We start from the raw sequence: 15,709 nt of genomic DNA on the forward strand, positions 1-15,709 counted from the left end.
AGAACACGCTACCCAACAATTGCAAAATATACATTATTTCCCAGCATCTACAGTGCATTTACAATGAACTTGGTGGTCATGCTAGTGCTAATTCTGTAGGAATAAAATTACATGGAGTGTAACCTCTAACCACAGTGCAACTGTGTTAGAAAGCAACAATAAAAAGATAAATAGAAAAGTTCATATAATCTGAATTAAAACATATACTTCTAACTACTTAATAGATCAAAGAAGAAATAATAATGGGAATTTTAAAATAGTCATGATACTCTGGGAAACATTGCTCTGCCAGATGGTAAAGCTTATTTTAAGAGACAAACTTTAATATTGTGTGGTACTGATTCAGAAATGGACCGGTAATCTAATGACACAGAGTAACAACCCCAGTACACAATCCACGAGTGTTAGGAAGAGAACAGCCTTCTTAATAACAAGCTGAGATAACTGGCTAGCCAAAGAAAAAAATTAATCAGACCCCTACCTACTCAAAATTTATTTTCAAATCATTTAACTATAAAAATAAGATAATCTCTTTACAATCACAAAGGACAGAAGGACTTCCTAATTATAGTACAAAAAGCATTAGTCACATAGGTAAAGATTTGGTATATTTGAACTTATTAGTGTGAATAAATTTCTGTTCATCAAAAGGACACAATAGGGTGCTTGCTTGGGCAGCACATACACTAAAATTAGAACAATACAGGGAAGATCAGCATGATCCCTGTGAAAGAATAACACACAAATTTGTGAAGCATTCCATATTTTTTAAATCGGTGTGATTATACTTTGTGTACAACCAGAGACATGAAAAATTGTGCTCTATATGTGAAATAAGAATTGTAACGCATTCCGCTGTCATATATAAATATAAAAATGATAATAAAAATAAATAAAATGCCTGTATTTTCTATTTAAAAAAAAAAAAGGGCACTATAGGGGCTGGGGATATAGCACACTGGTAGAGTGCTTGCCTGCCATGTTAGAGGCCCTGGGATCAATCCTAGCACCACACATTCATTCTCTCTCTCTCTCTCTCTCTCCCTCCCTCTCTCTCTCTCTCTCTCTCTCTCACACACACACACACACACACACACACGGAAAAGACACCATATAAAGAGTGAAAGGAAAAACCCACAGAGAAAGAAAAGATATTCATAATACATGAAACCAACAAAAACTAGAAACCAGAAAATACAAAGGAATACATAATAGAAAAAACTGAATTTTTGTAAGTTGGCAACATGTTTTTAATTTTTATCTTTCCCACATCTTTATTGGCACATTATAGTTATACATACTGATGGATTTTTTGTTACATATTCCTGCATGCACACAACACACAATATACCAATATAATTTGACCAATATCATTCCCCAACACTTCCCCTCTTCCTCCCCACCTCCCACCCCTGAGTCCCTTTTCTCTACTGATCTCCCTGTGATTTTCACAAGATCCCCACCACTTTTATTTTCCTTTTTCCTCTCTAGCTTCCACACATGAAGGAAAGCATATATCTCCAAATCTTCCAAAAATTGAATTTTACAGTGAGCTTAAAACCTGGGTGGTTTCTAAAAGTATGAATTTAATTGATCAATAGTCTATGAAAAAGGTGTCTACCTTATTAGTAATCATAAAATGCAAATTAAACCACAATGACATGCTATTATTATACATGACCAGATAGGTAAAATTTGAAAAATCGGCAATTTCAAGTGTCAGTAAATAATCAGAACAACAACAACAAAAAAAAAAATCTCAAAAATCTGGTAGGAGAATGAATTGGTACAAACACTTTGGAAAGTTTGCTCTTATTTTTTATAGTTAAAGTTAAGCATACCCAGTAATACGCTCTTGAGAAACAGTAGAATACATAAATATGAATGTTCATTTTTGCATTGTAATGGCTGAAAATTGAGAACCCCAAATTCAAAAGTGGATAGATAAATTGTGAAATATTCACACAACAGAATATTCTACAGCAATGAAAATAAAAGAACTACACGTCCACGCCTAATCCCAGTCACTCCAGAGGTTGAGGAAAGAGAATCTCAAGTTTGAGGTCAGCCTCCACAATGTAGCATGACCCTACCTCAGGATAAAAAATAAAAAGGCTGAGGATGTAGATCAGTGGTAGAGCACCCGTGGGTTCAATCTCCAGCACCACAAAAAATAACCGAAACCAAAACTACAATAATACACATGACCTTATGAAGACAAGGCTAAGAAAAAGAAAACATAAATAAAAACATAGTGTATGATAACATTATATATAGTTTTTTTTGAAACCAGAAAAATCAGGCACACTATATTCTTCAGACAAACACACAGAGGGTAAGAATATAAAGAAAATGAAGGAAGTGATTTCCTAAGAAGTTAAGGTAATGGTAACCCTTTAGGGAAAAGGGAGGGAGAAATTATCTGGAAAAGGTCAAGATGTTGGCAATATTCTATTTCTTGATCTGTTTTCTTGTTATGTAGGTGTTGGTTTTTTTACAATGGCTGTTATACTTTACATTTTGATGTTATATGCACTTTTTGGTCTGTTATTTTTTAATTTATAATGGTCTAACAAGAAAGAAGGAAACTGATTAGAAAAAGGGAAGAATGAAAGATGTACCAGTTGGCAAACTACTGTGGTTGTATAAATACAAGGCGATGATGGCTTGGATTACGATGGTGGTACAGAAGTAATGGAAAGAGATGAATTCAAGATAAGTCAGAATGGGAAGGACTGGACTTTGGCAGTGACAGAAAGGGGAATCACAGATGGCTTCTGTTCCAGGCTTGAGGATGCTGGAGGAAGGGGTGGGGAGAAAAGGTTAGGAGTAATGATTGGGATATGGAATTGTGTGTCTTGTTCTAGGCATTAAGTTTAAGATGCCCGTGAAAAGTTTATTTATCTAGAGGTATCATTTATGTTGTTCAATATAGGCATGACATAAACGAAGGATTTAATAGCATCTCTATGCTATTTTAAAACGTTAAGACTGGATATGATCACCTGAAGAAAGTGTAGAAACAGGGGCAGGCTCAGGACTAGCTCTGATTAAATGCACCTACATAACATAACAGAGAAAAAAAAAAACGGAGATGTTATGAGATAGCAGGAAAATAGACATGGATCCCAAAAGCTCCAAGATGAAAGTGAAGGAGGAGGGAGCTGTTAGGTCCAGGACAAGCTGAATAAACTGTCTGCAGGGCATGCCAGACAAAGTTAGCTGCAGGATGACCTGGTCACTCAAACCCTCTGTCTGGTTCTTTATCATCTGTTCGCTTCAAGCCCAAACGCCCAAGCCCCCGCTCAAGGCTGAGAGCTTTGCCCCCCTGCTCAAGGCTGAACACTAGCCCGCTCAAGGCCAAGCACTTAACCCCCTTGTGTGCCAACAAGGCAGCTTGCAAACCCAGAGACCCTGTTAGATTTAGGCAGCACAGCAGAAAGGCTATAAAAGCCTTCCCCAGCTGCCCCCTCCCACTTCTTTCCTTCTTTCTTTTCTCTTTGTTGCACTGCTGCAATAAAGATCTCTTGGTTGCTCCGTGTGTGGTGGTCACTTTCCTTTCAGGAGCCATCAACCAACTATATCAGTATGGAGAGGTGGAAGAAAATGGGAACAAAGAGATATCTTTGGGATTTAGCAACATGGAGATCATTGGTTATCTTGAGCAGTGTAGTTTCAGAAGGGTGAAGCAGGAAACTGGATTAAATAGGTTGAAGTTTAACAGGAATTGAGCAAGTAGCCCAGTGTGGTGGCGCAACCTTGTCATCTTAGCTATTCAGAAGGCTGAGGCAGGAGGATGCAAGTTAGAGGCCAGCTTGGGCAATTTAGCGAGACCACTGTCTCAAACATATAAAACAAAAAGGTGCCATGGACGCCATGGTGCATGCCTGTAATCCCAGCGACTTGGGAATCAAAGGCAGGAGGATTGTAAGTTCAGAGTAAGACCCTAAGTGACTTAGTAAGACTCTGTCTCAAAATTTAAAAAGTTTTTAAAAAGGGCTCAGTGATTAAGCACCCTGGATTCAATCTCTGATACCAAAAAACAAAAAGCAAAACAAACAAATCTGGGGATGAAGTCCAGTGGTAGAGCCCCTACCTAGCATGCATGAGGGTTCAGTCCCCAATAGCAAAAGACAAAACAAAACAAACGAACAACGACGACGACGGCAACAAAAAACAGGAAATAAAGGCACTGTGTATAAACAAATCTTTTGCATTTAGATTATAAAATATAATACAGAAATAAGGCAGTGTGGGCAAAGTGGAGACAAGGGGCCTCAGTCAAGGAGATTGAGGACAATGATGTCATTGAATGGCTGTTTGACAATGGCAGAGAAAGTAAACCAAAGGCAACACCACACATTCAAATTCTCTGAGGGTCTGTACTGCTGGTTCGTAGTTCACTGATTCCCCAAATTTCTAATCCTGAAAGTAAGTTTCTATTAAGCAAGTTGTCTCTTATTAAGCAAAACTGATTATGTTAAGTTAAGCAAGTTGATTTTTATTTAACCATAACGAGGAAATTCCGAGGGTTACGCTGAAAGGAAACTCAGGTGTCTGCTATCCTCGTAGAAGAAAGAAATACTAAAGATAGACATAAAAAATATATTCATGAATTATGAATTGCATAAATTGTCCATTGTGATATTTAACATCTCTTTGTTAAATTCTTTATTGCTCATATCCTGCTTTCAACAGAGACATTAAATTATCAAGAACTTTGAAAACATACAATAATATATAGTAAATATTTAAAGCACCCATTAGCAAATCAAAGGAGAAGGAAACATACTATATAAACATTACCTTTGACTTACTTTCTTTTTTTAATATTTATTTTTTAGTTTTAGGTGGACACAATATCTTTATTTTATTTTTATGTGGTGCTGAGGATTGAACCCAGTGCCTCACAAGTGCTAGAAGAGCACTCTACCACTTAAGCCCCAGCCCCAGCCCTTGACTTACTTTCTTGATTTTTTATGTTTGTTGGAACAAATTGTGATCTTAAATTTAACTTTTCAAAATCATTCTTTCTGGGTTCAGGTTCAATTTTGAAATAGACACATCTGGAAGACATAAAAAACAAATCTAAATTAAAAGAATCAGAAAATTTATAAAACAAACCTAAAAAACAAATTTGGAGAAATATGTGAAGTCCCAGTTATATAAATTTAGATATTGCACTAATACTATTATAATAAAAGTACAAAAGATTGAGCAGGAGCTGAAAATACTAGTGTTAATCATTTGAAACAGAGGGGACAAGAACCCCACTGTTGTGATAGGGTTAAGGGCAGTCCAAGGACACTCACTCTCCACAAGCTAACTAACCTTTTCAGAAAACTATGCTGCAAATTAGTCCCATGAGAAATTAGGGGCATTGCAGACCTGAATTAAAGTGGTGGGATACAGAGTAAGGGACAGTCCACATACCAGAATGGTCAACCAGATAGGATCACAGCATTTATGACTGTAGACAGAATATCCCTCCTCTAAATTTAACTGGTCTGTTCCTTTAAAATTTTGTATTTTATTTTAAGTGCTTATTTAATATCACTGGGAAATACTTCTATGATTGTGCAGTACTCTAGTGAGAATGGGCATCATCCTGACTCTAACTGAAATGGGAATGGGTCAAGTGTCCCACCCTGAGAATGATGCTGTCTCTCAATTTACGAGAGGGTTATGTTCTAATAAATCCGTAGTGAAATGAAAATACTGTAAGTAAAAAATGCATTCAAGGCCTTGGTGATGGGTAGAAGCTGGAAGAATTTCAAAATGCATGCTGGAAAACTGCTGATGTTGCCATGAAGGGTCTCACCCTTTTTAACTGAGCTGGTGACAGCACTGTATCCCGCCTGTCCATGCACTCTGGGTCTGTGGTGGGAGTGGCAGACTTGGTGCTTTTCTGAATTGCTTCCGGGCCCTTCTTCTCTTGCTTGAAGAATAGAGTATGTTTTACCCATATTTATAGCAGCAAAATTCACAAGAGCTAAACTATGAAACTAGCCTAGGTGTCCATCAATGAACGGATGGATAAAGAAAATGTGATGTGTACAAACAATAGAGTCATTCAGCCATAAATAAAAATGAAATTATAGCATTTGCAGAAAATGGATGAAAGTTGGGACCATTATGTTAAGGGAAATAATTCACAATACCTAAACTTATGTTTTCTCTCATATGTGGAAACTATAGAGAAAAAAGGAAAATGAGAGTAGGTGTGGATCTCCTAAATATCAAAGGGAAATCAGTAGAGGAAAGAGATCAAGGGGTGGGAGGTGAGGGAAGCGCTGGGGAGTGATACTGACTAAATTATATTGTTATGTTGTATGCATGTATGAATATGCAACAACAAATCCCATCAATATGTACAATTATAATGCACTAATAAAAAATTGGGAAAAAAAAGAATAGTGCATGTTTGCAGCTGAGTATCTATACAGATGTCTCTCAACTTTCAAGAGGGTTATGTCATAGTATTTATGCTGCAAACAGCTCTACAGTCTGGCCCTGGAGGGTCTGGGAATTTTAACAGTCATTAAAAAAAATTTTAAAAATAGTCAAAAATTTTTATTTTTTCCCCATTGCTGGGAGCCATTAGCCAAGTAGGTATGACAATTTCCTTGCCAGCATACCCCATGTTGCTGACATGTTGCAGCGACATTGAATGTAGGTGACCTTGCTCAAGGACCAAGGCAGATTAGGGTGTTCCCAGTTTTAAGATAATCGTGTTTAGGGCGTTCCCAGTTTAGGTTCCAGGTTTAAGGTTTAAGATTATTCCTGCTGGGAATAGGGCGTATCCTGCTGCCTGAGTTCCCCTTGAGTTCTCATGGGATTCAGACAGTATATTTTGGAGATAGAAGCCCAGTGGAGGTGGATTTGGGCAGAGAACTTGGATTTGGGCAGAGAACGTGGATTTCCCCAGAACGTGATTGTAGACGGCTGGTGTGAGTTCGGGAATAAAGAGTTGCTGTTTGAATCTACAAGCTGTGTGGTGGCTCGTGATTGTGTGCCCAGCCAGACTGCGGCATTTGTGCCCAGCCAGACTGTGGCACCCCATTTTCTCTGTTTTCTTTTGTCACAACTGATAGTTTTTTTCTGCTTTATAACTTCATCTTTACTCTTGACTTCTGTTGATATCTAATTAGGTCCATGTTTGTTCATAACCACATTCATCTTATTATCCAATGGTCAGTCTACCACAAACTAAGTGTTCTCTTCTAAATGTGCTTTTTCACATTTGGAACATGGGCAAATTGAAACTTTTCCAAATATTTAAGTTATTATTTCTTTTTGCTTAATAATTCTATCTTCAATTCATTATCTCTTCTTGTGTTTTACTGTATGGGTCAAGAGAACCAACCACACTTAAAAATTTCTCCATCTAAATACACAATTTTATTGTTCACAAGCTCTACATTCCACAAAATACTAGAACACACACAATTCAGCCAAGTTCTCTGCCACTATGCGTAAAAAGCACCACCATATAATTTCAAAAGTTGAAAATAATTTACTGGGTTTTTTTTCTCTTTTCACATTTGGTTTGCTGTTTTCTTGCCTTAAAAATGAAAATGAAATATATAACTAATTTTATTTCCTTTCCTTTGTAATCAAACAGTTTTTTCTGCCCTTAGAATTAAGTGATTTTTATCATAACTTTAGCACCTTGGTGACCCTTTTGATCTGAAAATTCAACTCTGTCTTTAAAAGAAGAGCATTTTTTTCCTAATATTTCTTGGATCATTCCTTAACCATCTATTTTCCTCTCTTCTGATTCATGTATTCAGTATATACACATTTACATATTGAGTACACTGAAACTGTGATACATGTCTCTTTTCAATTGATAAGGTTTTTTTTTTTTTTGCAAGATTCTGCCTTGATTTAATCTTCTAAAGTATCTATCCACTTTTCATCTGTATTTTATTTTCAATTTCCCCATTTAGTTTGTGATAAAGGTTTATTTTTTAATCTCCTTTTTCTCTCTGATTATTTGTCCTTAAGACACATATTTTCTAAAGCTTTCTTCTGTTCTTCCCATTAAATTTGCTTCATGAGGAGTCACCTGTTCTGAATGTTTGGTTCCATCTCCCTCCTTCAAATGAGTCTCCTTAAATGACTTTTGATTTCTCTTTGGCCACTCTTTCCTGTGAGGGTGGATTCCTCTGGCACCTCTGAAGCTCCAGTTATTTGGGACTCTAATTGGGCAGTAAGATATAAGAGCCTCATGTAATGAATCACTGGCCACACAGGTGTCATCTAGGATCTCTTGATGAAGAAAATGAGAAATGAAGAAGTCTACAGCAATGGTTCTCAAACCACTAGCTGTATATTAGAATTACCCAGAGGGCTTTGAAAAACACACAGACTAACAGTTCATGATCTCAAGGGTTGGGAGACTGGGTACATTTTTAAAAAGCTCTCAAGTGATTCTAATGAGCAGCTACTATGAGAAGCCCTGCCCTAGATTCCCCAGTTTCTTCACTGTATGGGCTAATGGGAATCCTCTTCCAGCTCCTCAGAGAAGAGAACACGTTCAATGGGTACTGAAACTCTCTCTAAAGAGAGCTGGAGGAGGTAAAGCCCTTCACTTCCCAGAATCCTCGAGGAGCCTTAAAGGAACCTGTGCCCATGTTACTGAGGAACTGTGTTGGTCATAGCAAATTAGGCATAAATCTCTCACATAAGTGCTGCACTTTTTTTCACACTTCCTGTTCCCACCCTATTCCATTTAACTATTAAATCACATGTTATCAAAGGTATTAAAAATTTTTGCCTTAATTATCAAGAATATAAGCGATAATAAGTATTGGCAAGGATGTGGGGAAAAAGGCACACTCATACATTGTTGGTGGGACTGCAGATTGGTGCAACCACTCTGGAAGGCAGTATGGAGATTCCCCAGAAAACCTGGAATGGAACCACCATTTGACCAACCTATCCTACTCCTGGGTTTATACTCAACGTATTTAAAGTCAGGATACTACGTGACACAGACACATCAATGTTTATAGCAGCTCAATTCACAATACCTAAACTATGGAACCAACCTAGATGCCCTTCAACAGATGAATGGATAAAGAAAATGTGGTACATATACACAATGAATATTATTCAGCCTTAAAGAAAAATGAAATTTACAGGTAAATGGATGGAACTAGAGAATATCATGCTAAGTGAAATAAGCCAATGCCCCCAAACCAAAAGCCGAATGTTTTCTCTGATAAGTGGATGCTGATCCATGGTGGGGATGGGGTAGGGAAGAATGAAGGAACTTTGGATTGTGAAGAGGGGAAAAGGTGGGGCTGTGGGGATTGGAAGGACGGTAGAATGAGACAGACTTTATTATCCTATACACATGTATGATTACACTACTGGTGTGACTCTGCACCATGAACAGCCAGAAGAATGATAAGTTATGCTCTATTTGTGTACAATGTGTCAAAATGCATTTGACTGTCATGTATAACTAATTAGTACAAATTAAAAAACAAAAATATAAAAAATAAATCCTAATCTACTCCCCAATTTTCCCTTCAATAAAGTTAGGACCTAAAAGGAGTTTTATCAAAAAGCAAAAGAAATTTTTATGTTTTTCTTAATTCAAAAATATTAATTTCTTCAGAAATACTCAAATATTATAACAAAAGCATAAAATATTAAAAAAAGAAAAGTTTGCCTCTTGTAAACATAGCTTAAGTGTATTTCTTTACTGTCTTATTTTTAAAGATCAGTATGTATGATTGTATATTGGAAAAACTAAGCTTTAATTTTATTGTTGTTGTGCTATTTTTTTGTGCCTACCATGTGTAGGCAATAAATTTTAAATTTTTCACATACATTAACATATTTAATTCTCATGAAGTCCCTATGGAATATATGTTATTACTATCCCCCCCGTAAAATAGGAAACTGAGGCATAGAGAAGTTATATAACTTGCCCTGTGTCGTAAAGCTAATAGAAAGCAAAGCTAGTATACAAGCTTGATGACTAGACTGTAAACTTCACCATTTTAATCTTTATATCAGGCTAATATCACTCAGATTACATGATGTCTATTGAACTAAGAGAACAATTTGGTTCATTAAATTTCACTAATGGGCTGAGGGTAAAGCACATTAGTAGACTACCTGCCTAGCATGTGTGAGGCCCTTGGTTGGATTCCCAGCAGCACAAGAGGAAAAAAAAAATCTACATAGACTGCAACTGTATCCTCAATTCATGTTTTTTTTAAATTTTTTTTAGTTATCAATGGACCTCCATTTTACTCACTAATTTATATGTGGTGCTGAGAATCAAATCCAGCACCCCACATGTGTGAAGCAAGCACTCTACCACCCTTATATGTTTTTAAAAAATATTTTTTAGATGTTGATGGACCTTATTTTATTCATTTATTTATATAGGGTGCTGAGAATCGAACCTACTACCTCACACATGCTAGACAAGTGCTCTACCACTGAGCCACAACTCCAGCCCCCTTTATTCATATTTAATTATTTTTTCCATACATGAGTTTCTCCTCTTGTTAAAAAAAAATGAATCCACACAACATAACCATATATACTGTGTGTGTATACACACATGATTTTTTTGTCCTTCCCCACGTTCCCTACTTCCATTCTATGAATTTTTTCTATGAATTATTAAAATATCACATATTAATAGGGACAGTTCTATAAATGACTTTGAAGTAAAATTATTGGCTTATCTACCTAAAACAAAGTAGTAATGTAAGAAGTTTGCGATAAAATTAAATTATGTAAACCACTGATATTTACTTGTGCTAGGAACAAACTGCTTTCTTCTAACTTACTGCTTCAATGGGGACATGTTTTGATATTCTGGTAAATCACAAATTTAAAAAATCTGAATGAGCTGTATTTTGTGCTGTTATCAGAATGCTTACAAGTAAAACAGTAAGTAATAGTTATAGTTCTCCACATCATGTTTTATGATAGACTGGGAGTTGTTTGTCCAACTTTCTTCCAGATACCTTCACCTGAATTCCCCACAGGCATCTAAAACTTAACAAATCCAAAATAAATTCCAGCTCTTCTCACCTTAATCCTCCTACTCACCCAAGATAGAGCTGCTTCTATCCACATATTCTCTACAAAGCACTATGATGCATGTATCTGGGCATCAAGCCCAGGCTTGAGGTCATCCTATTGAACCAGATGATGATAAAGAGAATGGGCTCTGAAATCAGACTACTAGGCTTTAAATCCTTCCTCTTGCTAGTTGTGTGACGTTGGAAGTTATTTAACCTAACACATGGATTTTTCATCTGTAAAACTGTAATTCCCACATTGGATTGTGACATAAAATAAATGAGATAAGAACAGTATCAACACTACCACCAATATTCAGTTGACCTGGTTTGATTCTATTTCTTTATACTTCTTTTCAGGCTCTCTACATTTCTGATTTTTGGAAAAATTACAGAGCATTACACATGTACATATGCTAGCGAAAGACCAAGTATGGCATGATTAGGCTATCCATTGTTAAGTACACAAAGAAACTGCCTTATTTAGTTTTCTAGGCAGGCATTTTCTTATAATATATTAATTAAAGTTTAAAATAAATCCTGACATTAATTTGGAGAAATGTCACTAACTAACTTTCTTTAAAAATTCAGAATTGTGTCTGGGGATGTAGTTCAGTGGTAGTGTTTGCCTAGCATGTGAGAAGTACTGGGTTCCATTCTAAGCACTGTGAAAAATAAAAAGTATTTAAAAAAATAAATAAAAACAAAAATTCATAATTGAAATTACTATCTATGCTAGTGAAATATTTTATAAGCTGGGAATCTTCAAATAGTAATCTAGTATATTTTAACTCATAACTGTTATAAAATATACCATATGACAAAATTTTCATGTTATATACATTGCATAGTTTAATACAAATATAAAGCAATGCTTCCAACCTTCAAACTGAAAGTTTGAGGTCGTTATGATAGTTACTTTTTTGATTTTTTAACGTCACGTGACTTATCTTCCATGGTCTTTGATGCTGTCCTCGATGCAGATTGAAGGGTAGAACTACCCTCTTCAAATTCTGAATGATAATCAAATGTCAGGGGTAAAGTATTTTCTGTTCCTACATACTGAAGCTTGTTTTTCTGCAACAAAACCAAAGTGACAACAAATAATTACTTTTCCTAGAGGGACTATCCTGTTTGGATAAGACAAAAATTCATCTCACTTTACACACACACACACACACACACACACAATGCATATGGCAGGCAATAATGAGAGAATATACAGATTGAAAACTGGGGTCTTGTGCCCCAACTTTTATGCCTTTGCTGTGTGACCTGAGCAAGCTCTTCCCAACTATAAAATGAGGGTACTGGACTAGATGACCACTCAGGCTCCCTTCTAACTCTAACATTCAGATTACAAGGAAAGACCTGCCTATGACATTTAGCAAAGACAATGTCTTTAAAGCAACTTGGAGATACCCTGTCTGAAAATGAAAACTAAAAAGAGCTGGGGACATGGCTTGGTGGAAAAGCACCTCTGGGCTCAATCCCCAAGACCAAAAAATAAAAAAAATCATTAAAATATAAAATATTTACACAGATGAACTGAAGAGAAAAGAAAAAAGAATATAACTAAAGAGTGAGTTAAGGAGCTGGAAGTTATCTCTAAAAAATTCTCTCAGGGTACAGCATAGAGAAATAAAGGTAAAACTTTTGAAAGGAAAGTTAAAGAAATGGTGGCAAATGCTGGTGATCCTAGCTACTCTGGAGGCTGAGGCAGGAAGACTGCAAGCTCAAGACCAGCTTGGGCAATTTAGCAAGGCTCCATCTCAAAAGTAAAAACGGCTGTGGATGTAGCTGAGTGGTAGGGCATCCCTGTTTCCATCCCAGTACAGAGGTGCGCCGGAGCGAGGGGGGTGGGAGGGGTGGGGTGGGGGCAATTAGGGAAGGAAGGAACGAAAAAGAAAGTCAAAAGATAGAGGGAGCTTCTGCATCTGCCCATGAAGGATTAAGTGCTATAGTAATTCAACTCCTACTGTAAACAAACAGAAAATCAGGCAGAATATATGAAAACTACCTTCTTCAGCAGGAATGAATCCTGGAAAGATAAAAACAAATGAGGTGAATGCTGCAATAGCCCAAATTACTTCCTAGAGCAATTTCTGGGCTGAGGTTCAGGGAAGGGGAACCCTATGGGTCTGGGGGAATTCAAACCAAACTTTCTGGCCTTGCTCCTGTTCAGATGAAAGACTGCAGTAGTGGTTGTATTTTGGGGCATTAACTCCAGAGAAATGAAAACTTAAATTTACACAAAAACTCGTATAAAACTTGTATAAAAACGTTCATAGCAGCTTTATTTTATTTTTAGCAGTCTTATTATTTTTTTGTAGCCAAATCCTGACAAGAACCCAAATGCCCTTCAATGGATATGTGATTGAAACTGTTCCTCCATATAACGGAATACTACTCAGCAATAAAATTTGCATGTTATTTATAATAACAAAACTATGGATTCATGCAAAACTCTGGGTGAACTTCAAAGTCCATTATGTTTAGTGAAAAAGTCACTCTCAAAACTTTACATATCGGATGATTCTATTTGTATTACATTTTCAAAATTACAAAATTGTGGAGATGGAAAACAAATCAGTGATTACTTTTCACAGATAGAGATGGTGAATGCAGTGGATAAAAGAAGTAGCATGAGAGTGTTGTGTACAGTGACAGAAAAGGGCTGGATTTTGATTGTGGTGGTTACACACATCTGTAAATGGAATAATACTGCATGAAACTACACATACACACTCACAGGTGTACACACACACACACACACAAATTCATGCTGATCAAAAAATGAAAAAACTGAAGGTAAAAACTGAAGAAAATCTGTAGTCCTGTTGACAGACATCAGGTATCAACGTCTTGGTTTTAATATTGTACCACAACTGTATAAGATGTCATCATTGTAGGTAACTTGGGTAAAAGGTACGAGGTTTTTGTAATTGCAAAAACTGGGTCTACAATATTTTTCAGTTTAAAAAAATTAAAAAAAACAAATACCAGAGTGATTTATGTATTAGCTCATTTTCGTTAAAAAATAGATAAAATCTACTTTTATGTATGTAGGTATGTGTCTATGTGTCTGTGTATTCTTATTCTAAATACATATAAATTTATATGCAAAGATAAATGTCTTTATGTATATCTTTATAAGAGTACATAAAAAGATATGAATGAACAAACTCTAACTGTCAAAATGTATTTGCCTGTGATGAGTGGATTATAGGAAAGAAGCCAAAGACTACTAATTAACTTCTCTTTATTTAATTTCTTTATGTCTACTTTTCTTTATACATCTCTATGCATTGTTTAACTTGTTCCCAAAGGTATGTTTTATATTTACAATTTTAAAATAATAAAAGTTTTAAAATATGATCATATAGAGTATGTGTGTGTGTGTGTGTGTGTGTGTGTGTGTGTATATATATATATATATATATATATATATATATATATATATTTTTTTTTTTTTTTAATGGTGCTGGGGATTGAATCCAGGGCCTTGTGCATTCGAGGCAAGCACTCTACCAGCTGAGCTATATCATCAGTCCCAGTATATAATTTTAAAAGAATTTCCAGAAAACCAAATTTTAATTGTTCCTATATGTCCCAAACTGGGTTTTGAGAACCATATTCTCTTTTAATATTTTTCTTGAATTCTATGAGTCTTGCCTATTTATAGTTTACTTCAATTATTTCTGTAAGTTTTAATTATTTCTAATTTGGTAACTATCCCAAATGTTCTCTTTCTTTTAACATGCCCAACCTAAGTAACTCTGCATATGTTTAACACATTGGTAAGAACTATAGCAGTAGTCACATTTAATATTCAGCAGCACAGGATTTCTAAGCAGGTGTGATATATACCATAACCTACTGTAGCAGCTGTCTGGAGGTTTTCTTGTACAGTTAATCAATTCTTTTTATTATCCACTTAGATGATTCTTTCACCTAATGTAATGATTTGCTTTTTATAAATTAGTTTATATTTTCAGATTAATCTATCATTAACTAAAAATCAAAATTATTATTATTTGAAATGTTAATTTTTAATATGTTTTTTTAGTTGTAGATGGTCACATACCTTTATTTATTTTTATGTGGTGCGGAAATTGAACCCCATGCCTCATGCATGCTAGGCAAGCGCTCTACCACTGAGCCACAACCCCAGCCCCTTGAAATATTGATTTTTTAATGATTAAATTGAATGTAACTTTCACTTTACAGACCTTTATTCTTCTGTTCATGAGTATCTTTGCTTGCTTATCCAGGAGTTCTAACTTCTGTAAGACTCTTTCTGCCATTGTCTGTCAGTAAATTCCTACTTAAAAAGGAAGAGAAGAAAAAATCTCCGAATCAATTAGAATTTAAACATGCAACTGATTAGACATAAGAGATGACTCATCTTTACATTACTATTTAGATAAGTGATAGAATTCATGGAATAAATCATAGAATTATACATGTATCCACATTTTTTTCAGAAGGTCACATGATTAGCACTCCCACATATGTGTGGGTCCCAGGAATTTCTATATTTAAGAGGAAGTTGAGTTGGAGAAACTTTAAAATTATCATATGTGAACTAGCATGACTCAGGCTTGAAGTAAGGACATGTGGCTTGATTTATGTCTATTTTATTTTGC

General features: G+C 35.7%; 1 protein-coding gene and 1 non-coding gene across 2 annotated transcripts in view; one reads left to right on the forward strand and one right to left on the reverse strand.

Moving 5' to 3' along the window:
• The window catches only part of C10H1orf141 (chromosome 10 C1orf141 homolog), a 49,606-nt gene extending 34,239 nt beyond the window's left edge, over positions 1-15,367 (reverse strand). The window contains exons 1-3 of the mRNA XM_027949526.1: positions 15,293-15,367; positions 11,980-12,137; positions 4,957-5,066 (exon numbers count right to left, since the gene is read on the reverse strand). Of these exons, the coding sequence (XP_027805327.1) occupies positions 4,957-5,066; positions 11,980-12,137; positions 15,293-15,367 (343 nt within the window). The remainder of the gene's footprint in view (positions 1-4,956; positions 5,067-11,979; positions 12,138-15,292) is intronic.
• On the forward strand, positions 663-769 carry LOC114103767 (U6 spliceosomal RNA). The gene has a single exon (XR_003584725.1). It is a non-coding gene; the product is annotated as a U6 spliceosomal RNA (small nuclear RNA).
• Positions 15,368-15,709: the final 342 nt, after the last annotated feature.

This window comes from Marmota flaviventris, chromosome 10, assembly GCF_047511675.1.
Source record: "Marmota flaviventris isolate mMarFla1 chromosome 10, mMarFla1.hap1, whole genome shotgun sequence".
NCBI classification, from domain to species: domain Eukaryota; kingdom Metazoa; phylum Chordata; class Mammalia; order Rodentia; family Sciuridae; genus Marmota; species Marmota flaviventris.